At 39.9% G+C, this 25,164-nt stretch overlaps 1 protein-coding gene across 3 annotated transcripts; it reads left to right on the top strand.

Moving 5' to 3' along the window:
* The first annotated feature begins 5,187 nt into the window (after window positions 1–5,187).
* ARFGAP1 (ADP ribosylation factor GTPase activating protein 1) lies at window positions 5,188–24,652 on the top strand. Of its 3 annotated transcripts, none has more exons than XM_065645812.1 (14): window positions 5,188–5,248; window positions 5,517–5,601; window positions 8,420–8,483; window positions 9,404–9,513; window positions 9,842–10,013; window positions 10,966–11,066; window positions 11,815–11,901; window positions 12,554–12,650; window positions 14,842–14,898; window positions 15,876–15,908; window positions 19,120–19,176; window positions 21,104–21,163; window positions 22,352–22,428; window positions 22,908–24,652. In XM_065645812.1, exons 3-14 carry the CDS (start codon window positions 8,424–8,426, stop codon window positions 23,260–23,262), a joined length of 1,266 nt encoding a protein of 421 aa, XP_065501884.1. In that variant the 5' UTR covers window positions 5,188–5,248; window positions 5,517–5,601; window positions 8,420–8,423; the 3' UTR covers window positions 23,263–24,652. The 3 variants fall into 3 exon arrangements, with proteins under 3 accessions (XP_065501884.1, XP_065501883.1, XP_065501885.1); XM_065645811.1 differs by having other exon boundaries at window positions 5,517–5,648; XM_065645813.1 differs by lacking the exon at window positions 19,120–19,176 and having other exon boundaries at window positions 5,517–5,648.
* The last annotated feature ends 512 nt before the right edge of the window (window positions 24,653–25,164 follow it).

The raw sequence follows: 25,164 nt of genomic DNA, 5'->3' as shown, positions 1-25,164 counted from the left end.
ACAATTCTGCCATAACATCCCACAGCATTTCAAATAATTCTTCTTCTACTTCTCTGTGACTATAAAGGAAAGACACAAAGACAGAAACACCCTGGAACGTGCTGGTATTTTTGTCAGTCTGAGGAGGTGTCCTGTGCCACAGACCATCACCTCGGCAGAGCAGCACCGAGGAGCCTCCCTGTCCCCTGAAATCCCCCGTCGGTCGGATTTACAACCTGGAGGCTGAGAACACGAAACAACCACCAAACTACTTTGGGAAGAGATGCTAAAATTAGGGTCATGGTAGCACTGGGGATTGCATGTCAGCATTCCTGGGTAAATGGGCAGGTGCTTTCACAGGCAAGGCCTGTGGGGTGGGGAGGACGGGGAGCCCGAAGGGTTAATTCCCTCCCGAAAAGCGAGTGGTGGCAGCTGACACCCCAGCACAGCCCCTGCAACCCGAGGAGCTGGCACGACTGCAGCCACATTTCCAGCTGCAATTTCACTAGGCAGTGTGACCAAGGAGTAATTCAACGCAGCTGCCAAGGTCCATGGGTATCGATACCCAGTGATTATTCAAGGTTTCCATGCAACAGTTGCATTTCTCAAATGATGAGACAAAAAAAGAGCCTGAAGGGTGAGAGGAGTCTCCAATTTTAGGCACTCTCCTTTAGACAAGCTGCTTCTCCGTTTGCTTAGGAATCATTTTTTCTTCTCAAATGCTTATGAACTTCCCCAAGCCCATTTAACAAGTCTCATGTGATAGGACGGAGAAGAAATCAATAATAAGTTTCTTTTAGACTGTCTTTTGAAGGACACCCACAGCAGTACGTGCACGAGTGTACAGTGTCAGGAGCTGACGTATGTAAGTACTGCCCGAGGTACGTATGAAACGTGCAGTCAGAAGGGCTTCAAACACATCCATACACAAAAGAAATGTACTTTTCTGCCATGTTTTCCATTACATTCTTTCCAATCCCAGCCACTGAGAGCTATTACGTATTAAGAAGTCAGCAGTGTCAGTTGCCACCAGGTTGAAGGAACATTTTTTACACACTTTAGAAAGAATTAATTCGCACTTTTAGAAAGAATTAATTGCCTGGGAAATAAGCCACTTGAACCAGCCTCCCAAGGTTCATTCTGTGTATGCACAGACCAGATACAGGCAGCCGGCAGCATGTCCAGGCCTTTTCATCCTAGATGGCCACTTTGGTGGGTTTGAGTGACAATGATACAAACTGTGATGTGACACACACATATGTGACACTAATGCAAAATTAAAACTGTGTGTAGTAATAGCTGCTTGTCAAATAGAAGCTTTTGCTTTTCTGTTTGCTGTTTCAATATCAGAGGTAAGGCTTGCTGCTGCCTCATATGAAGACTTTCCAAATTTTGTCTCATTCCTGAAATGAAAAAAATGTGCATCTGCAGAATTTCTGACGAGGGTCTCTAAATCCAAGTGGCTGCTTAAGCTTTTCTTCAGCTCTGGCTACGCAGAAACATAATGAAAGGATGTCTTAGTAACCTGATTGAGGGTAGAAATGCAGACATTAAAATGCAAGGAGGAGTGGGCACGGTGAGCTCAAATCAGAAGTGAATTTTCCATAAATATGCAGTGGGAGGATGGGGGTTGATTACTCTCCTGATCTTGTCTGTGCTTTGAAGAGCTGGACATGAAATTCAGCACCAGCGGCTGCGCTGCGTGATCCACAGTGTAGGCTGGACTCCTTGTTTTAGCCGCAGGACTAAACTCCTGCCTAAGCTCCAACTTCTCTTGCCTGATCACCAGTTGGGCTGTACCGGTAATCACAGATTTTTGCCAGTGTCAAGTTAAACGAGGAAATGTATCAGAAAAGCCCTTATATACAGGTTTCTAGCTGCAGAGGAAGGACAAAGTAAGGTTCCCTTGCACAATGAGAGCAAAGTGATTATTTTATTAAGTGCATGTGGCATTTCTATAACCTAATGGCAATATTCGTTGTAGCTGGGTAAGACTGCTATGCTGTGGCTGCCAAATGCAATGAATATCAATAGTCCTGAATGCTATAATTAATTAAAAAATCTTATTTATTCAGCATAATAACAAATAATAAAAATTAAACATTTAATAACAACTGCTGTTTCATCCCATGGCAGAAAATATTTCACATTTTCCTTTTCTAATATTTTTAATGTGACATAATGTTAGTAGGAATCAGCCTCTGTCAAGATTTACAAAAATAAGACACCCCCCGAAGTCACTCTGATTTCTTAAGCCCATTAAGTTGAAAAAAAGATTGATTCTTTGGTGTCTTGGGTGACAACCTGCTCATTACCATTCACAGGGTGCTACCAGACCACGCAACCCACAGAAATACCAAAAAACCCTCCAAGAAAAGGGGGTTATCACACTCCCGTCCATCGATGAGGCTACTCATGGGGCTAAAAGGGCTGAGTTTGGGGTTTTATTATTATTCACACAATTATAGTTACATAAGTCATGTGTAATGACAACACAGAACTTGAATGGTGACATTTATCACGCAAACAGGTCTATTCCTTGCTCCTTCCTCTTCAGATTTATTAAATAGATTTATCTAACAAGGGTATCTAGGTTTCCTTTTGTTCCCCCTCAATTTAAGCGCTGTGACACCCTGCACATAACTCTGATATAGTGCCTAATCTCAGGTGTGTTGGGAGAGAAAAAGGCCATAAAAATCCACAGCTTCTCAGTCCACAACAAGTGCTGCTACTACCGAGTATGGTATTCAGCCCACACAGGTGTTAAAAAACAAGTCAAAACAGGGTTTTGTTGTTTCTCCTTTTCCTTTAAGATTTGAAGAGTTATGAGGAATCACTCCCAACCCCTTACTTCTGCTGTCAGCTATTCTAGAAGATATTTTTTCAGTTATTTATGTGTAATTTATACTGAGTGGTAGTGACACTTCATTATACGTCAGGGACTGCAATATTTAAGAGCTAAAATCAAGTCTTATTAACAGATTAGAAAGGGTCCAGGAAATCTGTAAAACAGGAAAAAGTGAAAATGAATGCTCTTTGCTTTAAATCCTCTTCCAGAGACTTTTTTTTTTTAACCTAAGAAGTTTCAAATCCATCATTCAAAATCATTCACCTAAAAGCAAAATTGCATACTAGGTAGGTTATCTTAATAAGCTTTCACTTGCTATCAGCCTTCCTCACTGCAGTTGTGATGCACATGTTCATGAAATCTTTGCAGAATTGTGCACTGGTTTTTTTCTGTGCTCTCAAATCGGACTACCCTTCACATGTTTCAGTATTATCCTTTCATAGCCATATAAAATTATTTATATCTGAAAAATCTCAGCATGGAAAACAGCTCAGAGACTGTGCCTACTTATATTTTATTATTTTATCCCGTAATTTTTTCCTTATTGTCATTTCATATGTGCTTGACAGTGAGCATAACAATCATAACAATGGCAACTGTGCTAAAAATATTCGTAATGTAGTTTCAAGCTAGGATCAATTCACAACTAGAGAAAGGGAAGAAGTAGGGAATACAATGCAGGATGCCTTTGTAAACATTTCTTGTTGGCATTATCTTAGAATAGATATTCATCACACATTGCAGAGATGGGAAGAGAGCTATGCACCCATCCCAAATTCCGGGGATGAAGCAAACTGGACCTGCCAGGGAATGGCGTGCATTATATTTGCTTGCTAAGAAAGGCAAATGTTTGTGGCTTCCCTTCATTCCTATGGAAATTCAGATAGTCCCATCCTGCAGCCTTTACTCATGTAGGTAACTCTTTGCTTCTCTTTGTACATATCAGGGTGAAGATGACTCGTGGTTCAGGAGAAATCGCAATATTATTACTACCATGAAAACAGAAGTGCTGTTTTGTGCTTCTTCAGTGACAGTGATTCTGCTCCCAGAAGGACAGAGCTGCCAGTGCGAGAGTTTGCTGCCCAGCATGTGAACATGCATGTTTGGTAAATTAAGGCCATGGGAGGAATCAGTCTGCTACTTCTGCACCAACACGGATGGAAAATGTTGCCCAACACTGCTCCCCTGAGGCTGCCAGCCCAAGTATTGACCGTGCAACGTGCGCCCTTCCAGACCCACGGCAGAACCACCACCAATCACCGGACTTTCTACCAGTTATATGGAAAAACTAAGATTAATATTCTCATTAGGCACTATAAAACAGCGTCTGTATAATGGGAGCCTCATTGCCCATTAGTTCATGTTTCCTGGAAAATAATGGTGCTTATCAGAAAACTTAACTGGAAGAGCGAATTATTTAAGCCGAGTTTGCTTTATATTTTGTACACCCCCTCCGTCCTTCATACACAGGCACATTTAAGGGTCCATTATCTTCTCATTGATGCAAGGGGGTTACGTATGTAGCTCCCATTAATGGTAATGAAAATGGCTCTTGTTAATCTCCTGTGCACTGATAGTAAGATAATAGCCTACTTATTAAGTACGAAGGCCAGGTGAGGAGTTGCACTCAAAATGAGGAGCATATTGTCTCAGTGGGATTCCTATGGAAATGTTAAAGCATCGCTCTGGAGTTGATTATTAAAAAGAAATCAGCGAAGAGCATAAATGTACCATCCTGGCACATGACTCCAACCACCACAGAGCATCTCCAGGTGCTCTTTCCATCCCCTAACACCTTACAACACCTTTGGGGAATATTTCTGGAGATCAATGGATGGAAAAAGTCCTCCGAGACCAGGTGAAATGAGGTTTGTGGTTTCAGACCAGCCCCTCAACCTCCTCTCCCTGCCTTGGACAAATGTGCAGCCTAAGCAACACCCCCCCGGCTCACAGAAATAACTGATTAAAAACAAAAAACACCCTGCAACTTGATGTAATTCACCTTTATGACTAAGTTTTCCTCAGAACTAAACCCCAAAGTGTTCTAAACCCCCCTAATGTGGGTTGTTTGGTTTTTTTCAGTCTGAAAGAAAGCAGAGTGCACACCGACGTTCATCGTAAAGCTTTATTTCGCTTTTGCTTGGTTGAAATAAATCCTTGAAGTCTGATAATTCAATATTCTGTGCCTTTCTTCCCTACGCGCTAGGGCCGGGGCTTGGGCCGAGGCCCCGGGGCCGGATTCCCGGCCCCGGGGCCTCGGCCCAAGCCCCGGCCCACAGTACATTCCTTCCCCGGGCAGCAGCGGGTTAAGGCGGGTACCCACAATCCCTCACGGCCCTGCAACGTCGCCGGCCGCGGCAGGGGCAGCGGCTGCGCCGTGAGGCGCCGGGCGGGACCGGCGGTGCCGCGTCAAGACCGCCGGTGCGTCCCCCGGCCCCTGCAGCTTTTCCCCGGGCTGCGGCCCACTCGTTCGGACCGGTTCGTGCCCCCTCGTCCCCCGCCGCCATCAGCCCTTGCTCGGCCTCGGCGCCGAACCTTTCCCCGGGCTGTCACCCCTGAGGGAAAGCAGGAGGTACCGGCGCCCGGCTGGCGTGGCAGGGAGGAGGCCTGAACTCCTCTTCACGACGGCATTTCCTTCCTCTATTTTATTCATCTCTTTATATATACGTATTTTTTTTTTTTTTCCTAGAAAGGAGTCACTGGTGCGGTTGCCGGGGATCGGGCCATGTTCTGAGGGAAGCCCCCAGGACTCAGCTCGGATCCAGATATCGCAGGTGTGCGTGAAGAACTTGCCCTCCTCGCATCCCCCGTGAAGCTCTTGGTAAGGCGGCGGTGCTTTGGAGTAAGCAAACCTGCACGGCTTTAAAAATATGCAACAGTTTCTGGTATATATTTGAAAGTGAACCCATGGAGGGGGGTGACAATGTTTGGTTCAAAGCTTTTCTTTGGCTGATGAGGCCTCTGTGGCCTTTTTGCCCTGGTGAGACCTATAGGGAACCTGCAGGACCATGAAGTCATGCAGACCACGTCAGCTGCTTAATCTTCATCTACTCAATTGCAAAGCTCTTTACAGGTTGGCTGTGTGAATTTGCTGCTACATCAGAGAAGCAAAGTCCTATCACAGCTCACTTCCACTTAAAAGTATCAAGTGTTGCGTCTGCCTTTTTGCTTGCTTTTAGCAAGCTAAAGATTCCTAACGTGGAAACTCATATGGTGCATCTCTAGTTTTTGTTTTAGAAACAGATTGTTTGGGAAATAAGAGTGTGAGGTTGGTCTGTTTCCACCTTGGAATGCTTAGTCCAAAATATTGATATTCTCCAATGAAAACTTAAACTAAGAAGCTGGTGGCCTTAATGATCTTCTCCTTTTCTTGGATGACGTGGTGTGGATGAAGCTCTGCCTTCCCACCGGAGAGATGCGGTGGTTTGGTCAGGGAGCTTGTGGAACGGGCACGTGTTCAGATTGCAGTTGGCCAAAGTCTTTCTTTTAAAAGGTTTTTATCAAAAAAAAGGAAGTTAGTACAGACCCAAAGGCAGTTGCTTTCTTTGTCAGCTTGGAGATCTGAAATTTGTGCTCTATGAAATGGTGTGGATATTGGCTGCTGTAGGATCAATGTCTCTTTCTGCTCCATAAAAAATTCCTGGCTCGTGGAACTGGAGTGGGAAGAGGCTTTCCTGTTCAGCTCCAGGAATGATTGCATGCTGTTGAGGCTGGAATGCCTTTGGATATGTTATAGGCTGCCTCTGTTTGTCATTCCAAATGAAAACCTCAGAAAAAGGAGGAAAAAATGGTAAAGGAAGGGTAGCAATAAAGGGAACAGGTGGCCAGCCAAAGAGGGGGACCTTGTAACTTGTCGCTGGGGAAGCACAGAGTACAAAGAGAGTATAACAACATGGCAAAGAGGGACCCAAAGTGTGCACCGTTGTCTGTCTGGCTGTTACTTCTAAGTTATTTAGTTAATTTCTGTACCGCAGAGGGAGAATTTTCCCTTATCTTGCCAGTGGCAAATAGTAGAATTGAAGACGTGGACTTTGATTCATGTAAATGTGTTTATGGGCTCTGTTTAGGATCTGAGCAAACACGTTTTATGTAGTAGTGCCATCTCCCTCCTCACATGGACATAAGTAAGTTATATCAAATTAAATGTTGTTATTGGAATGCTGTTGTTTCTGTTTTCTGAAAGTTACACAGTTTCCATTTGATTATTGATAAAAATAATTCAGTTTTAGCTGGATGCAGGATGACTGGAAGGTTTTACTCACCAATAATTACAGTAACCTTTTCAGTCTAAACCACTTTTTTTTCACAGCTTATCTGTTTTTGTCTAGTACAAATTAATTAATATTGAAAGGCAGCATATTTTAAATGCCAGTGAAAACACTGTCGTGTAAATTACACAGAGTTAAGTGCTTGTCAACAAGATGTTTATGAAGGAATAAGTGCTTTAAATAAAAGGAAGTGAGTTCTGCCACAAATAATTTCTGTGTTTAACGGTGATAATACACAGGTACAATGTTGAGCTTATTTCTTTATGAATCATGTTGTCTTAGCTGGTCGTGCATATAATTGTATTTACTGTACCGCTGTGGTTGCAGTTCACAGGAAGGCTGTTGTGCTTTAATGATATCTAAAAAATTGATGGTAAAGTCATACGAATTTAATGTTTTCTTACCTGTAGCAGTTTTCTTTTTAAAATAGCTTTCCTTTTCTAATTAAAAGTGTGTTGTCCCTCCATCCCCTACTGGGTTTTGGCAATTGTATTTAATGCTTAATCATTTACCTTCTGACATTCTTGCAAGATTGTTAATCCTATGGGTAATTTAAGGATTTATGACTGTTTAGTCAAATAGCACAGTGAACAAGTGTCAAATACTTGCATAGAGGTGTTTCTGCCCCTCAGACCAGTATTTGATGAAAACATCAACCTGATATTTTTGACTGACCAAGAAGCTTGACATTTAGTAGTTGGTGCATTTCCTAGTCAGCCTGATGGCTTCTCTGTCTTTTATTGCGTCTCAGAAGTCAGTTTTCTGGGGTAGAAATGAAAGGATGGACTGGAAGTAAAAAGGAAGAAGAGATGTTATATATTTAAAATTAACTTAAATATCATACTGGCAAATTGGTTGGAAATGTGAATTCATTTTCTGTCTAAATTGCAGTATGATGTTGCACCCGACACTGTATTTCTATTAATGATGAGTGCTTTGTATACTTTCAGGTTTTCTAGGCGATGTACTATGTGTGAGTCACATTTTTAATTTTCCTACTGTGGATTTTATCTGTAGCTTGACACTGCTCCCTGCTCCTGTATTTCATGATTCATAAAAACTAGAGTAAGATGATGTGGTCTGCCAGTGAGACACAACTGTTGGAATTAGAATTGTCTTTTGTGTAAATGTCCCAATAATTGCCTTATTTTCTTAGAATTCATTTGCTAAGCAAACTGAATACTTCTGAAAAATCATTATTACTTTTTTTTTTTTTGGTATCTTCTAGTATCTTTTTCATCGAAATGTGCTTGTAAGGTACGGACCAACTTATCAATATGAAATTCTTGAATATGACTGGTTTTTTGTTTTTCTCCCTTTGTAGAATCATGGCAAGTCCAAGAACAAGGAAAGTTCTCAAGGAAGTCAGAGCACAAGATGAGAACAATGTGAGAAAATTATCGTCGTCTTTAGATTAGTTTTGTAGAATTCCATTTTCTTTTTACCTACTCCTGATATATGCTGCGGTCTACTACAGCTATCATCTTTATAGCACTAGTATGGCTAACTAATGGTAACATATACCTTTGAATATCTCGTATTTGTCTTAGTTCCAGTAAGTTTTGTATGTATTCTGATACACTGCCGCATATTTGGCACATCTTTCAGAAGTTCCAGTAATGCTGTAACCCCCAGAGTCTGTTGAACATGTGATGTCTTGGGCACAGCTTAATTAAAACGATCTATTTCAAGGAGGTTGATTATACACCACCTTGAATGTGACAGCCCATGGACAGGCTCGGTTTTATTTCTGTCAATGTATTAAACCTTGAATGGTGATTCCAATCATTAGAACTTAAGTTGTTGCACTGTATGAGCAGTAACGCGATTTTTAAGAAACACGTCTGTTTAGATCTGCTAGCATTTACTGCCAGGCTGTAGTATGACTGAATTAATGTTCCAAACTTTCAATATTGTATCTTATTTTGCCAAAGAAACTTCAGTAATTCAGTTTCGTTACTTTCTTATCCTTCAAGACAATATGAAAATGAAATCAAGTTGATCTCTTTGCCCATTAATTTTAACACTCTCAACTGTATTACCTCACTGGTTTTTGGTAGTCACTGTGGTAATTTTTATTTTCCAAGTCAGGCAAGTTATTGAGCATTTCTTTTCATGCAGCATAAATAAATATTTGAAGGAATTTCATGCTGTCAGGGAAGGTGTTTCCAAACACTAGGAACTCTCCCATCTAAAATTATTTTCTGTGTGTAACGTTTTCATTATTTTACTTTTTGAGCTGTACAGTGGAAACTTCCCATGGATGAGTAGTGACTGAGTGTTAGAGATAATTATTTTTCTCTCACAGGTTTGTTTTGAATGTGGCGCATTTAACCCCCAGTGGGTGAGTGTGACCTACGGAATTTGGATATGTCTTGAGTGCTCAGGAAAACACCGAGGCTTGGGAGTTCACCTCAGGTCAGCCTTTCAAGCAGACGATGGGTTGGGTACCTCAGGGTTCATTATGGTTGCAAACAGAATGTTTTGCTTCAGAAGGATATAAATGGTCTCAATTCCAATATTTCACTGTCAGTTTTGCTTCGTGTTCCTCTCTAAAGTGAGCGATACTCTCTGTACCTTGTCTGTAACTAGGTGGGGTGTGTGCTGCACCAGAGCTGCTGTGTTGTGCCCAGTTCTAGAAAGTAATGTCTCTGGCTGCGTCTGGAGATTGCACGGTGCTCCTGCTGATATAGCAGGAAATTCTAACAAGCTGCGATTTTAATTTTCTTAAAAAACTGCGTTTCAGTTTTGTACGTTCTGTAACCATGGACAAATGGAAGGATATTGAGCTGGAGAAAATGAAGGTGGGAGGTAATAGGAAATTTCGAGAGTTCTTGGAGTCTCAAGATGACTATGATCCCTGCTGGTCAATGCAAGAGAAGTACAACAGCAAAGCTGCTGCTCTTTTTAGGGATCAGGTAAGTTCAGTCGTGTGCATGTTCTTACTCCCTACTATCTGAAAATATCAAAATACTTTGTGAGCAGCTGTTTTTGAAGTTGTGGGGGAAAGCAGCAGCCTTTTGAACCTCTGCAATGGTTCTTTAAAAACTGGCAGGCCTATGAACAAATAAATTAGTAATTGTAATGGCGTTATCATTTTGTGGAGGTTTGGAATCTCCAAAAATGAAATGACAAACAACTCGAACTTGTGAGCTTAGAGATTTACAAGGCTCCTGTATTTTTATGCTAATCCTGTCACAGAGGTGGTGAGAAGGAACATTCTGTGCTCGCTGGGATATTCATACAGCTTTCAAGTTTGTTGTGTATGTTGTCTCTGCATCTTTAGAGGGGAACGGGAGATGGTTGGCTAAAGTGGAATATTTTGATGAAAGGAAGGAATTCATAAGTTCTGTGCTGTAGGCCTTTTGGTATGTGAAATGGCATTACGGAGTTCCTATGGCAAGGCCCTTGGAAATTTTATATTAACTTGCTGATGTTAAGACTTGGATTGGAGGAGCGGTATGGGATGAAGAGATGAAGTTCAGGTCCTTTTTTTGAAGGAAGCAGAGAGAACATTTATATTCCGTGTATGTGTTTTAGCCACTCTATGCTAGTGTATAAATCCAGCTCTTTCTGTTCCTCTGTTCTGTGATTAGTGCTTACACCTCTATTACTGTAGTCTTTCCTATTCAAACCAAAATTGCCTCTTTGAAGAAGTTGCCTAAAATCAGCTGCCCGAAGTAAAACCAGTGTTCAACATTACTAGCCCGAGATTTAGAAAAAAATCCGTTTATTGTGAAAACAAATGAATTGATCTATGTAGCTGGCAGAAAATTGGAAAAATGACTTGTCCTCACTTCAACAGGACCAGTGTATATTTTGTATGAAAACTCTCACCCAGCGTTCTGATTATTTTCCTACCTCTTCTAGGTGGCTACAGTAGCCGAGGGCAAGGAGTGGTCCATTGAAACGTCTCCTGCCAGAAACTGGACCCCACCTCAGCCTAAAATGTCTCTCTCTTCCACTCATCGGTGTGTATTTCTGTTATCTAATGTCGATATAGGAACAGCAGGGTCCAAACCTGAAGTTTGAATGTCTGCTGGTTTTATTCTGTTGATGGTGTTGTCTGAACAAGCGTTTATTTTGTGGCAGTTAAGGAATACAAGGTGTAGCAGGGCTTTATTTTCTCTAATAATTTCCACCTCCTGTGTCTGAGTCTTAAACCGTGGCAGGGACAAGTGAGCAAGAGCAGAGGACAAGCCATGCTGGTTTTATCTTGACTTGTCATGCACCTGAGACTCGTCATTGTGTCAGTCACGCATAAGCGCAGTCACCACGCTGTGGTTCCAGTTTGTGACCGAGTGACAGGGAGGGAGAAACAGACTTTTTCCTTATGCTGCTAATTACTAATGGGAAGCATCAGAGCTGGACTGCAGCAGTTTTGTTTTTCTGCATTTGCATGTAGTGTTTGTGATTCTTTACACTAAAGAATCATGTTAGCTGAAAAAGCAGTTGTAAATCAAGCAAACAAGCGCTTCAAGCCTGGCCGTCATCCAGCAAGTTCTACTCCTAGTCTGAGTAGCATGGTCTGGGTCTACTCCTGTGTTACTCAGTCAGTACTCCAGTGGCTTTTAGTGGTTGCATTAGAGTTTCCTGCTTGGTGGACAAAAGAAATAATCAATTTTGCACCTGCATTATGAGGATATATGTCAGACTGCACTGCTGAGCTAGTGCGTTTTGCTTTATGCAGTCTAATTCTGAAATCTTTCCTTTCTATAGCTCTGCTGGACAATCTCAGGCTGCAACTGCCTCTTCTGACAAGGCTTTTGAAGACTGGTTAAATGATGATGTCAGCTCCTACCAAGGGTAATGCAATATTTATTAAATTTTCAAGTGCCTCATCCTCGGGTGTTATACTACAGCTGCACAACTGTGATCCCAATTCACTAGTTAGCGGTTAAATCTTGTTTACTGTTAAAAATATGTTAATAACATATGATAAAGGGTAAGAGGAGGGAAAGTGACTCTTAATGCATTTGTATTACAAAAATGTTTGAATAGCATTGAACAAAGAGCTTGTAACTGTAAATGGTACTGTGGTGGGTTCCTAACAAGGGAATTTTTAGTGTAGATAGTGTCTTATAGTGATTTGAGTTAAACAGAAGTATGTCTAAAGCTGTTTACTTCTTTCTTTCTGATTTTCGTGTATCTCTTCATGAGGATTTAGTCAGATTTCTGGTATCATGATCTGTTAAACCTGGAGAGTTATTAAGGCCACATTAGCTTGCATAGCAGACACTTTAATTTGCAAGGATTCACCGGTGGATCCTTGTTGGTTTCATGTCTTTATGAAGCGAGTGGGTTTGTATTTTGCGTGCCAGATGCATAGGACTTTTTTGCAGGTGTATTTTAAAGTCTGTTAAACAATTATCATTCTTTCATGCATTTCAGGTTTTGTGTAATTGTTCTAATGAATTCATGCTAATACAGGTACTGTTTATTCATTTTCTTATGGTAGTGGCCAAGAGAATCGCTATGTGGGGTTTGGAAACACAGTAAACCCTCCAAAAAAAGAGGATGACTTCCTGAACAATGCGATGTCTTCATTGTACTCGGTAAGGAAATGCTTGAAGCTTTCTGTGACCCCAATTATTATTTTGTTCTGTTTTATCCATTTATGGGATGATATAAACAGAGAAACTAAAGACTGCAAGTAGATCCAGAGAGATGTAGAGTGTTGGTTGTATTCTCAAAGAGTGAAGAAGATACTGGTACACTTTAAAAGGCAAAATGAAAGGAGAACTTCACCAAAGCTTGGGAATTATGGCTGGTGTCAGTCCATAGAAATAAGGAAATGAGGATATAGCAATGGATTGAGAACTAATACTCAACAGGGCTTGGAGAAAAAAAAGTAATTACCTGTTGGGAATAGTAGTTAGGCTGGTGATGCTCAAAATAGATTAACCATATTAGGTATGTTCAGTGGAAAACAAGTGAAATGTGTGTGTACATGGGTGCCAGAAGCCCTGAGCAGCAATGAAAACATTTGAAATACTTGTGACGGGGTGTGAAGAGATAAGAGCATATGGTTGAACAGTTGTCATGATTAAAGTAGAGATAATGAAGGACGTGTTGTTGAAGGAAAATGGGAATAAAGTCAGAGGCAGTCGGGGACATATTGGTGCTGCAGAGTAACAGTGCAGAACAGTATGTGGGATTTGGAGTCACTTTGAAATGCAGTAAAGTTTCCTACCAGGGTTAGTGGCCGTTAGTCTGTAGAGCCTGAATAAGTCTGAATATCCACACCAGTTTCCATTGTTTGTTTGTTTGATTTAAATATAATAATTTCACTAGAACATAATAGAAAAAGGTAACGCCTGAGCCTTTCCATGGTAATCCAGGTGATCCCGCAGGGTGCTTAATATGGGTCTGCTGAGTATTTTCTAGGTATGTCATAGATTGTAGGCCAGAGAGTTCAGACTGGAGCCCACATCTGTAATGGACTGCACATGTGCTAAGGCAGCAAGGGAGAGATGACACCGTGTTGTCCAGGTTACTGTTAACCATCATTTGAATCCGAGATGTCATTGGAACATGACTCAAATGCCATCTTGTGACCACAGGCACACACTGCAGTGCAATTTTACGGCGTTTATTATAGTGAGAGTGAATATTTGCATGTGTATTCATCCTAGAGAGGAAACCAATTTTCCTTCCACGGTGTGTGATCATTTTTCCCCGTGGGTGCTGTATTTATCTATATACGTTATTTTCTGCTGTTGCATATCAGAAGGAGCACTTTCTGTCGAATTCACACAAACCGCACTGTCCAAGTCATCCTGTAAAGAACAGGTGGAATTGCAGTTTAGGTTTGTCCTGAGTCCTGTGAGACTCATAAAAGCTACAAGAATACATCACTTCATCACTTTGTCATCTGCAAATAGTGACAATTATCTTTTAGTCTGTCAGCATGACACAAGAAAAATAACTAATGCAGAGACTTCAAAAGGATAGGCAAAAATATTTTTGCTGCTTTTTTTTTTTTTTTTTTAAGAGACGTTCCCTCAACCTAAATATGTGGTATAGTCCAATTAAATAGAAGGGGTAATGAGAAAAAGATTCTCCTTTTTACAGCCTTTGTATGGAAATTACCCAAAAGGTAATATGTTACCAAAACATCCATGCTTTAAACAAAACATACACACTTGGTGGAAATGAAATTGATAAAAGGCAGTGGTAGACCCAGATAATAACCTTGCATTTGTAGAGCCATATTTAAAAGATTCTGCAGCACAGCTTAAAATTAATTGGTGATGATCTGCAAGGAAAAATACCTGTATCTGTTTATTCCTTCATTATTATGTACAAGGAGATTTCTCTTCAGCTTTTTCCAGGCACACATTTTAGCTGCTCCTTGATGATTTTTTTTTTTTTTCTCCTCCATCCAGTCCCTACTTGTTGAAGAGCCAGTCTCTGTTTACTAAGGCTTTAATGTCTTCTTTTTGCTCTTACTTCCCTTAAGGGACGGAAGATTTTTTTTTATGTTGCCATTTTTAGTAGGATAACATGTGAAGCACTCAGGTTTGTTCAAATTGCAGCTGTTTTGACACAGATAATGGAAATTCATCACTATATTACAGTTAAATGAGAGACTATAATTTTTGCTTAGTAGCGAGTAGTTTTTATGACTCCAGGACAAGCTGTACTAGAGGAGATTTTGACTTAATTTAATGTGTAAGAGTGAACACTTGGTTATTCACAATTATTATTCACATGTAGCTTACAACATTCTCACTTTCTTTAAAGGGATGGAGCAGTTTTACAACTGGAGCAAGCAAGATTGCCTCAGCTGCTAAAGAGGGTGTAAGTAAACTAAAGATATTTCAATGTAACTCATGTTCTGTTAGTGTTCTAATGGGGAGGTATCTTTAAAAGTACTACCAAGAAAAACTAAACTCTGCTTTTTGTGTATTTTTGCCTATGGCATATAAAATAGATGCACATTGAATGCAGATCTCTGCTTTAACTGTTCCTCATGTTTCTGGCTGGACATTTTTGTAAATATGTCCACTGGATGGAAGCATCAAGAAAGAACTCAAAAAAAATCTTTTGTTTATAAAGCAGAAATTTCATTCTATGCCAAGTAAGGCCAAATTGCATTCCTCAGCAGGAATTGAATACCAAGTTACAAATTGCTGATGCTTTTATATTTTTCCCTTCCTTTGCTCTCTAACTACAGCATTTTTGTCAGTTTAAATAGGAAACTTGTTTGGCAGAACTTGTGCCCAGAGGGGCAGTTTGGGAAAAACTGAGGCAAGGTCTTCATGCTCTGTGTGTTCTGCAGGTTTGCACACTTAGGTGACAGTTATTCAACTAACTGCAGACCAAAACCAGAGGAATTAAAGATCTATTAAATTTTAAGTAGATGATGGTGGAAAGAGATTTAAAGTTTTTTTTGTGGAAATAGTGCATTACAACTTTTTTTCAGTTTTGTTTAGTAATTCTTCCAAACTTTTATGAGCATAACAGTCACCCTTTAAGCAAAATAATTTGGGTGACATTCTGAGAGACAAAAATATTGATACTCACCTGCAGTGCCCCACCAAGGTCTAGTCCCTGTTGAAGACTCTTCCTTCCCCTGTTGTCAGTTGGGAAAGGCTGGTGCTTTCCCAGAGCAATTGGGGGTACCAGAGGTGCTGAGATGGATATTCTCTGTTCAGTGTGGAATTCTGGCACAGGTCCATTCGTCTTGGAGAACATTTGGAAATGTGTGTTTACTGGGAATAAAACCTTTAATTTTTAAACTTGAAGATATTTCCTTTTTTTTTTTTTCCCCATAGGCTACCAGATTTGGATCTCAAGCAAGTCAAAAGGTGATTATAGATTTAGTTCTGTCTTATTGACTGCAATTGGCTTTAAATATTATGTATTTGCCTGCACCAATTCATTTAGACTTGATCGTCAACAGACCAGTGTGTTTATCCTTCATGGTACACAGTAATTTTTAGGTTTTAGTTTTTGTTTCTGTGGGAATTGCAATCAACTGCAGTGATCAAATTAAGCAAGAAATAAACAGTGATACTCTGCTGTGTACAACTGTCAGATACATTGGAGAAGCAGGAGAATGAAATGCTTTAATTCATGCTTGCAGATTTAAAAGACCCTTATTTTTGTGAACCTTAAATGTGGTCTATCTGGAAGTAGTATCCTTTGTGATGAAATGTCATGCAAGCCTTCTTTCCATTGCTAAAGCCTAACACCATATTACAAATGTGAACTGCTTAATATTGTTATTAAATTAACTTGCTTGTGTGCATTTAAAAAAGTAGCAAATACAAAAGCATTTCCTCTTTCAAATTAGGGTTAAACCAGAGACAATCGGACCTGAATTGCACAGAGCTCTGACATAAGCAAGATCTGTTTGCATGGAGAAGTTTTAAATTCAAATGTAAAAATGTGTAAATTAATAGTATTCTTAATGTGCCCGAGTTCTAGTGAGAGAGGGCTTACGTGTATTAATATATGATACGGTTTTACTTTGAACTGTAACTCTTCCTGTACGTGGAGTGTTACCCTGGCTGCTTTCTGACATGCATATCAAACAAAAGCGAAGCTGCAGGTGTTGGTGTTCAAGCAGCTATATGGGTAAGATGTTAATACTACAAATCACAAACCAAACTTGAGCATGTGTTGCAACCAAAATGTCTTGTTAGAGCACCCAGACTTGATACTTGGAGGCTTTAAAGTATTTGCTGCTTGGCTTATGTAAGAAAAAACAAGTGTTCTACAAGTCATCTTCTTTCACTCCTTCTGGTAGTTTCACTTTTAGAAAACTGTTTATTTCTTTAGTATTGTTAGCAAGTGTAAATATAATATTGAGTGTGAAAAGCTCATTGCATCTACTGACAAGGACCACAGCAACATGGTGCTCAGTCTAAGCTGTTACTGAAGCTTAGCTTTTATTCCTCAAACATCTGATTTTTTGCTCTGTTGAAGAGTTTGAACATCTTTTTGATGTAATATATTGTTTAAAAGTATATTTGTTGTCCAGTGCCCAAACATATTCACTGTTTGTCTTGGCAGTAGATGTTAAAGTTGGAAAAGGTTCATGCTACTTAACTTGCCTGAAAAAATGCTGCCAATTTTTTGCTAAAAGCTGCTTCTACCTTCCTTGCTCTTTCTCTTGTGCTGTCTGGGTAAAGTTTTGGGGCTACAAGCAGCAGCCAGAGCCGGTAACACCCTCACGTATATTCTTGTGCATGGACTCCTTGTCACTGTTCGTGCTGAATATGTACATTTGCTCTTGAGCTGTCTTTCTTTTTTTTGCCTTAAGTCAAATCCGTTTACAATAATGTTATGTGTTTCATATGGTAATGTTTCTTCAAACCTATTTAAAATAGGTTAAATTGGATAGAGACACCTGAGCTCTTACTCTCAGAAAACGTGCTGTACTTTTGTCCATGCTCTTCACAAACACAGATGAGTTCAGGATCTCTGCACATCTGAGCCAGGAGTGCAGGATACCAAGAGCTGCCCTGGGGTGTTGTTTGAAGGCAGATTCTTTAATAAATGCCCCATTATATAGTGTTTGTAATGGTGGTTAGGACACTGTCCTAAATTCAATAGTAGTAAAGATAAAGAAGCACCCAAATCTTCCCTTTCCTTATTTACAAAATTTTGTGGTTGAGTAAATGGGATAATAGAGGAATTCTTCCTAATTCTAGCAACGACTTCACTTAGCGCATCTGAACTGTCAGTCTGAGTGTATTATACTCTCTATTATACAGCATAAACAATTTGCCAGGTTTAATAGACTGAAGGATTTTTTTCAAAGATGAAAAATCCCCTTTCTTGTTTTTCTTAAACATTTTCTAGCCTCACATCCAATGGAAACAAGCCATAAGTGCTTCATATCCACCTTTTTTACTAGGTGGAAACGGGGTCACCTTTACCTTTGTCTTCTCAAAGAACTTTTGAACTGGCGAGGAGATGACGGTGGTTGGGGAGAGGGAGATCCCAGCAGAAAGGCTTTTTAGACACCTGGGAATCTGCAGAGGAAAGATTTTCAAGGTGCTTCATTCCCAGGAAGAACAGGAGTGACGGCTCACACCCCACCCAGTGTTAGCGAGAAGATAAAACTCTTGGGAAATGAAAATTCAGGAGTCTTGATAAGATAAAACCCTTAGGAAATGGAAATTCGTGAATCTCTGCTGATGTTTAGGAATAATGTTTGGCAACCAAACTAGCCCTTTTAGATTAATTGGGCTAAATCAGAATGTAATCTGTATAATGTGGCAATTCTGAAAAAAAAGTTTAAATCAATCAAAGGCTTATTATTATAGTAGGGAAAGGAATGATTTCCAATGAAACATTTGCAGACCCTGCGTCCTTGTCAATATTGTCTTATGAAAGTAATTTTGTGGCTTGTACTGTGGGCTTACTTTTTTGTAAGATGCCTCTGAAGTACAATATCCATATGCATCTTGTTCTGGATTGAAATAGGTTTCTGAAGTTCATTGTTTTATCTCGCTGCAAACCTGGAGCTGTAGAAAAGATTACAAACATTTTTTGTCAGAGCTTTGCCTCTTGTGTAGAGCTTAGAAATAATTAGGCTGTCATTAACAGATGACAACAGCAGCACTGCAAGACAGAAGAAGAATTAGTGAAAAATTTGCTTAGAAGATCTAATTCTACAAGTAATTCCATTAGTAAGGAAAAATAAGGGTGGATGAGGTCAGTTCTTCCAAATTTTCAGCAAGGGCCCATCTTCTCGGCTGGTGCTGGTTGAACCATCGCTTCTGCTTCAGGGCAGGCTCAGCCTTAGCTTGGGCTCTGGGCAGCTCCAACAACCTGTTGCCATGCGCAGCTGGTTTAATTTCTTTTCTTTTAATGTCTTCTGCAGCACTGTACTGTGTGTGCTTTTCAGCTCATTCTGCTTGTACAAACCAAAGCTTAAGGCTTCATGTGTTTTTGGAGATAATGCTGAGAAATTAGTCTGCAGAAGACATCGGCTGTGGGTTTTGGTGTGTGGTTTTTTTTAAAGGAAAATATAACTGACTTTATTTTTGTTTTGCTTTTAAATAGGCATCAGAGTTAGGTCAGACATTAAATGAAAATGTTCTCAAACCTGCACAGGAAAAGGTAACTTTGGAACTAGTACATGACTTGCAGAATTTGGTTGTGCTGACTTAGGGAATGATCGTTTCCTCCTGCCACAGGTGCCCAGTTTGCAGCCTCCTTCTCTCTTCTCATATAAGCACAGTAGCAAAAGGGAAACATCAAATAGTTCAAGGCTGGTATGTTAGCAAAGAAATAATGAGGGTGATTCCCCCCCACCAATCTCTCCAATGTCCACAAGAGTCTGTTACATTCTTCCCAGTTAGATACTGTTTTCTAGATTCCATGCTTTGGAAGAGGGGACAAGATGAAAATGCACCCTAAATGGATATAAAAATTGATGTATAACAAAAAGAATGATTAGTACTATCTTGGAGTGTTAAGTTCCCAGTGTCTTACCCACCTGCCTGCCAGCACTGCTGAAACTCAATGAAGCATCTTTGAGCCGCTGTAGTTCAGCTGCTGCCTCCTTGGAGGCAGCAGAAGTTGGGGCAAAGTATAAATTTAAGATGAATGGGGCCAATTCATCATTAAGTTAACATGTTCTTGCAACTTTTATATTCATTCAGAGTATTCTGGCAGTCAGTTAGTACCAAGTTTTGCACATGTTAATGCGCAAAGTGTGCTCTAAAGTGACATTTTGTGTAGCTGTTCTAGTTGAGGTGTTGTTTCTAGAAAACTAGTTTGAAGCAGATTTTCATCTTCACAGCTGTTAGTGACCAAGAACATGTGGCTGATGGCATTTCCAACAGCAGCTGGAAAAAAAGAGCACAGGCTGACATGAGGAAGCATAGATAATCACTAGTGGGCATATACAAAAAGCAAGGCAGTCTGAGGAGAGATCACTGAGACCGCAGATTTTAGGCAAAGGTTCTCCCTAATGCCAAATGTTGCCTTCCTGTTTCATGTGTTGAAAAAAAAAATCTTGCCCATTTGGCATGCATTTGTTTTGTCCTTCTAGAATTTTGGCTTAGCTCCAAAATTTTGGTATATTTTCTGAGAAGGTGGTGCTGTATTCACCTACGTACCTTTTCCCAAATCATATTGGTTTTGGTAAAGCAGACTAATGGTGCTCTCGTAAGAGAAGCAGTGGCACCACTTTGGGATACGGATTAATTTTCAATTTGAAAAGAATGGTTTAATCACATTACAAAATAATTTCACTTGCCTTACCTTTATTAATTCAACATACTTTACATAGCATTCCAAATCACAGGAGAAGACTGTTTTCCTATTCCCTAGAATTATCTCCAACTTAGTTCAGAGGAATCGTTTTCAGGGTTATATTTAGGGTGATTTTTATTTTGCAGGTCAATTTAATGAGGAATGTTGCATTCTATATATTTTTTTTTAAAAAAAAGGTTTATTTCCCTTAGGATGTTGTGCTGTTAGTTCTAAATAGGTGTTACTTTCTGAAGTAGTTATTCACTGATCACTGCCTGGCACATAGATGGTCATGGAAAGTCACTTACTTTGGAACAGCTGCCACTTATTAATTGGTGAAAGACACCAATTGTTCAAAGTTCAGAGCCCTTTTAGTATTTAAATAAGAATGTATAGAAGATAGAGAATAAAATGGACCTGCTAGGTTTTTAACATCTCCAAACCACATTTTTTATATATATTAAAATATATTTATAAAATGTCACATTTTCAAATTGTATTGGTGTTTTTATGCACAGCATTCATGTAATGATACCTTTGTCAAACTGTAGTATATCAGTAGAAAATTCCCACAAACTTCAAATGACTGAGGTTAACTCCGTTAAAGATCAATGGACTTTATATGTAGTTTTCTTAGTTAGCTTTGGCTTAAGTATATTTTGATTTACTTTTAGTTTGAGGGCTTTTTTACACTGTTTTTTTTAGCTGTTAAGCCCAAGTAAGCTTGTCCAAAGGTTTCAACAGTACTTTATTTTGTGACTAATTACCAATACTTTGATTCACGTAGGTGAAAGAGGGGAAAATATTGGAGGAGGTGACCGTGGGGGTATCACAGTTGGCCAGCAAGGTATGAAGTGGCCTGCCTGCCTTGGAGGAGGCCAAACACTGAGCCAGTCTCCACATTCTTATGCAAAGTTCATAGTGAAACAAAACCACAACGCAGCTTTAGTCTCTTTGTGTTGAATACAGAAATTTTGAAAGTGGAATTTTTGATATGCAGGACTTGTTTTGGGATGTTAGAAAGCTGCACGACTGATGTTGTCCTTGTAAGAGTTTCACTGGGGGCACAATGAAGAGTTATGGGACAGCCAGTGTCCCAAACACAGAAGGAAAATATCTGCTAGAGAATATGGAGACAGCTCGCAGTACATTTGTGTGGTTAAACTTATTAATGTTCTGTACCTTTTTTCTTTGTCTTCTTTTGCTGTCGTTGCTTGGTAATGTGGTAAGTGTTCTCTACAGCTGCTGAGTACAAAAGTCCTGCACAATCTAATACCTGTTTTAATAACCTGTAAGGAGAGTCTGTCTTTCTGGCACTGTGAATCTGGAATCTCTATCATGTACCACCCTAGTGCCTTAAATGTTGGGGCTATTTGAATAAAATAAGTGATGTACCTTGTCCTGTTTAGAGCCTGGCAACTTCACGTCTGGTTTCTGGGATTCATCCTCTGTATCTGTGGCCTAGAATAATTACTTGCATGGGTGTCACTTCAGAATTTGTGTTTCTAATGCAACGTCATTGTGTTTTAATAACCCTCAAAGGATTCTCCGAGCAGTCACATTTATTCTGGAACCTGACTTTTGTCCTGTTTTACATGGGCAGTGAAATAGTACTACTGAAACGGGGCGAAGATAGTTTTGTAGAACAGTGGAAATATAAATACTAGTTACATGAGTCATAACATCAAAACATCAGTGCTGCCATTAAGTTTAATTTTATGTAAGGAGTAATTCCAGCCTTTTTTGCCAAGGAAGTCTAGGAGAGAATTCAAAATCTGTTATTGGCAATGATGGGTGAAAAAGCTGAACTTGACCTACTTTTCACATCTCCCAGCAGCACGATGCTGTCAATGTATGTTCTTTACATCAACCACGTACCTGCCCATCAACATGATTAAGTTGTGAGTGAATTTTTTGGATGAAATGTGTTCCCTTTATCTGAACAAGGGGAGGAATGTGTTGCGGCTTTTGCTGTTGGACTTGAAAGGCATGTTGGTTCAGTCCAAAGGAATGAAGTGTCTTTTTTTAACTCCAGGTTCAGGGAGTTGGCAGTAAGGGATGGCGAGACGTCACCACTTTTTTTTCTGGCAAGACAGATGATAATTCTGAAAGGTATTTTTTCGTTATTATTTTTTTTGTCTCTTTAAACACATAATTTTATTTCCTGCACGTTCTCTGCGGTATAGTAGTAGCAGGTAAATTTTAAATATGAAGAAATTGTTCTGTCTTTGCTAGTAGTCCTCCTGTATGTAATACCAGAGGAATTACATCTATTTGTTTATGACAGTTGTTAAACTGAGAACAAAATAGTGCATGACACCTTCATTTTAAAATTATTCCAAGGTTATATCCCCTCCCCTGGACCTATTAGTACTTAAAAGGCTGTTAACAAAAATCTGTGAATTAGAATATAAGCTTATGCAACTTGGAGCGATGTATTTAGTTCTTTTTCCTTTATCCTCAGGGCTTTTTTTAAGCAAAGGGCAGTAGTGTTATAGTTTTCTCTGTTTGTGGTCATTTATTTTTATTATATTTGTCATAACTAATTTATTTCTACCTTTGGTTTGTATTTTCCACCTCCCTCATAAAAGACCTGCTGAGGCCAACAGCTACCAGAACAGTGGAGGGGAGGGCTACCAGAACAATGCTGTGGATCAAAGCTTCTGGGAGACCTTTGGCAACTCGGATCCACCAAAAGCCCATAAATCTCCAAGCAGTGAGAGCTGGACCTATGTGGACAATTCCACCGAGAAGAAGAGCTCTGACAGCTGGGACGTGTGGGGCTCGGGAACCGTCTCCAACAACAAGAACAGTAACAGCGACAGCTGGGAAAACTGGGAGACCAACTGGGAAAACACGGGAGGGGAGAGCAAGACCAAAAAACCTCCCAAGGCAACAAAAAAAGCGTCTTCGTCTGATGATATGTGGGATAAACAGAACTGGTAGAACTTTGTTAACAGGGTTTTGCACAGCTGGGAAGGGGAGGCTGTGCTGGCTGATCGAGGGGGGAAAGTTTTACACGCAACTGGAGTATCTTGGTTGACCTTACTCATCTGTTACTTTTGTGCTTCCTGTTCGTTCTCCTTTCTTCTATCCCAGTTTAGGGAAAAAAAGTAGCGTCTGAATCTTTTATTACATAAAGGTGGCTCTCCCTTTTTTTAAAGATGGTGATAAATATATTCTCCTTGCACTATTGAAGTGACTTTCTTGACACGAATGTTCAAAGGAAAAAAACAATCAGTGCAAGGACCCTTTCATGGCACAGCCTTGCATGTGTAGGTTCATAGTTGTTCATCCAGCCCTCACAGAATTTGAGATGTTTAATGCAAACAAAGGACAGGGTGTGTCTTGAAAAGATAGCCATTAAATAAGCAAACTGCAGTTGAACAGATCTAGTTCAAATGCCTTATGGATTGCTCTGACCATATTAAATCTGGCAATTCAATATAGTCTTTAAGATACTTTTTATTGGAGCTTTGTTTTTAAACTTTGAGGTTTTTTTAGTGTTTAAAAACTTATTTTTCTCCCCTTAGAACGAATAAGGAGCCTAGAGCTAAATAATTATTTGCATTAACTCATAGTTTTGACCTGAGCTATCAAGGGAGATCCACAACGGCTCTACTTGCTCTTGCTTGATGGGTTCAGAGTTTGCACAGTCCAGCTCTCCTCACAGCCAAAATGCAAAGCTGTGATTTCTCCTTCCCCCACCCCCTTCCCCAGTCTGAGTATTTTATAGGGTCTGTTTTTTCTCTTTCTTCCTTCTACCCGTCTATTTTATCTCCTCTGATAAAAATGAAATCTTTCTGCTGCTTATGGCCTTTTGGACATCTGTCTGGCAACTTGGCAGTGAAACAAATTTCTAAAAAAGATTCCAGTAAGGAAAAAAAGGGGTGGAAAATATGAGAACACTGAGGAGAGGGGCTGGCAGCAAGCCCTTTTCGAGATAAGTAGATGTCTGGATTTAATAGTAAAATTTAAATTAAGCAGATGTTTTCCAAATTAATCTTTAGTATGTCAAACTGTATCTCTGTTTCTATCATGTATTTCTCTGCATATTTTTCAAGGATCTTGTTGGAGAAACACTATTTTGGAAACATTAGAAACTCCTTGTCAGCATTAAGGAATGGAATAGAAGTTTCGTCTCAGTTTTGATGCAACAAATTGTTCTGCATGACACAAACCATAACTTCTACAGAAGATATGTGACTTTAACAACGAAGGTGTCCTGTGTATCCCATTTGATTTTGGGGGGTGGGGTGTGAATGTACACTCAGCCCAAAACCAATCAGCTCACTTGGAAACTTTAAATCATTATATTGTTATGCAGTCTGCTTTACTACCAGCATGGTGTTCTTTACTGTGGACCCTGTAGAGGTTACTATGTACCTAAAAAGCCTTTTATTTTTGAAACCAGTTAATTTGTTCAAGCAAACAACCAGCCTAAGTTGTCAAAGTTACCTCAATTAATGCTTCATTTCTTTTTCTCTTCACAGGGGTTTTTGAGCTTGTAGTAATATCGTGAGGTTAAGGAAGGAAAGTAATATCAAGAGGTTAAGGAAAATCTATGAATCACCTCAAAAGTAGCAGATTTTAAAGGCTTAAGTCTAAGTAGCTCTATTTATAGCCCGATTCTATATTTCTATTAGTAGGATCTTTCAGATGGTGAACAGAATATTCTTCTGGTCTTCTCTAGCCCTGTCCTGCAAGAGTTGGGATTTCTTTTTGTCGCGTGGTCTCTGAAGCTCGTGCAGCAGGACCTGGAGCTGCTTACGGCCTAAGCTCTGCTCTAGGCTGAGTCTTGCAAGGTGCCTGAGACGTTCTTGCTGACCCGAAGGCTCGAGGGATCTC

Source organism: Caloenas nicobarica, chromosome 15 (genome assembly GCF_036013445.1).
Source record: "Caloenas nicobarica isolate bCalNic1 chromosome 15, bCalNic1.hap1, whole genome shotgun sequence".
In the NCBI taxonomy this organism is placed as follows: Eukaryota; Metazoa; Chordata; class Aves; order Columbiformes; family Columbidae; genus Caloenas; species Caloenas nicobarica.
The sequence above is the reverse complement of the archived record's forward strand: the minus strand, read 5'-3'. Positions and strand labels throughout refer to the sequence as shown.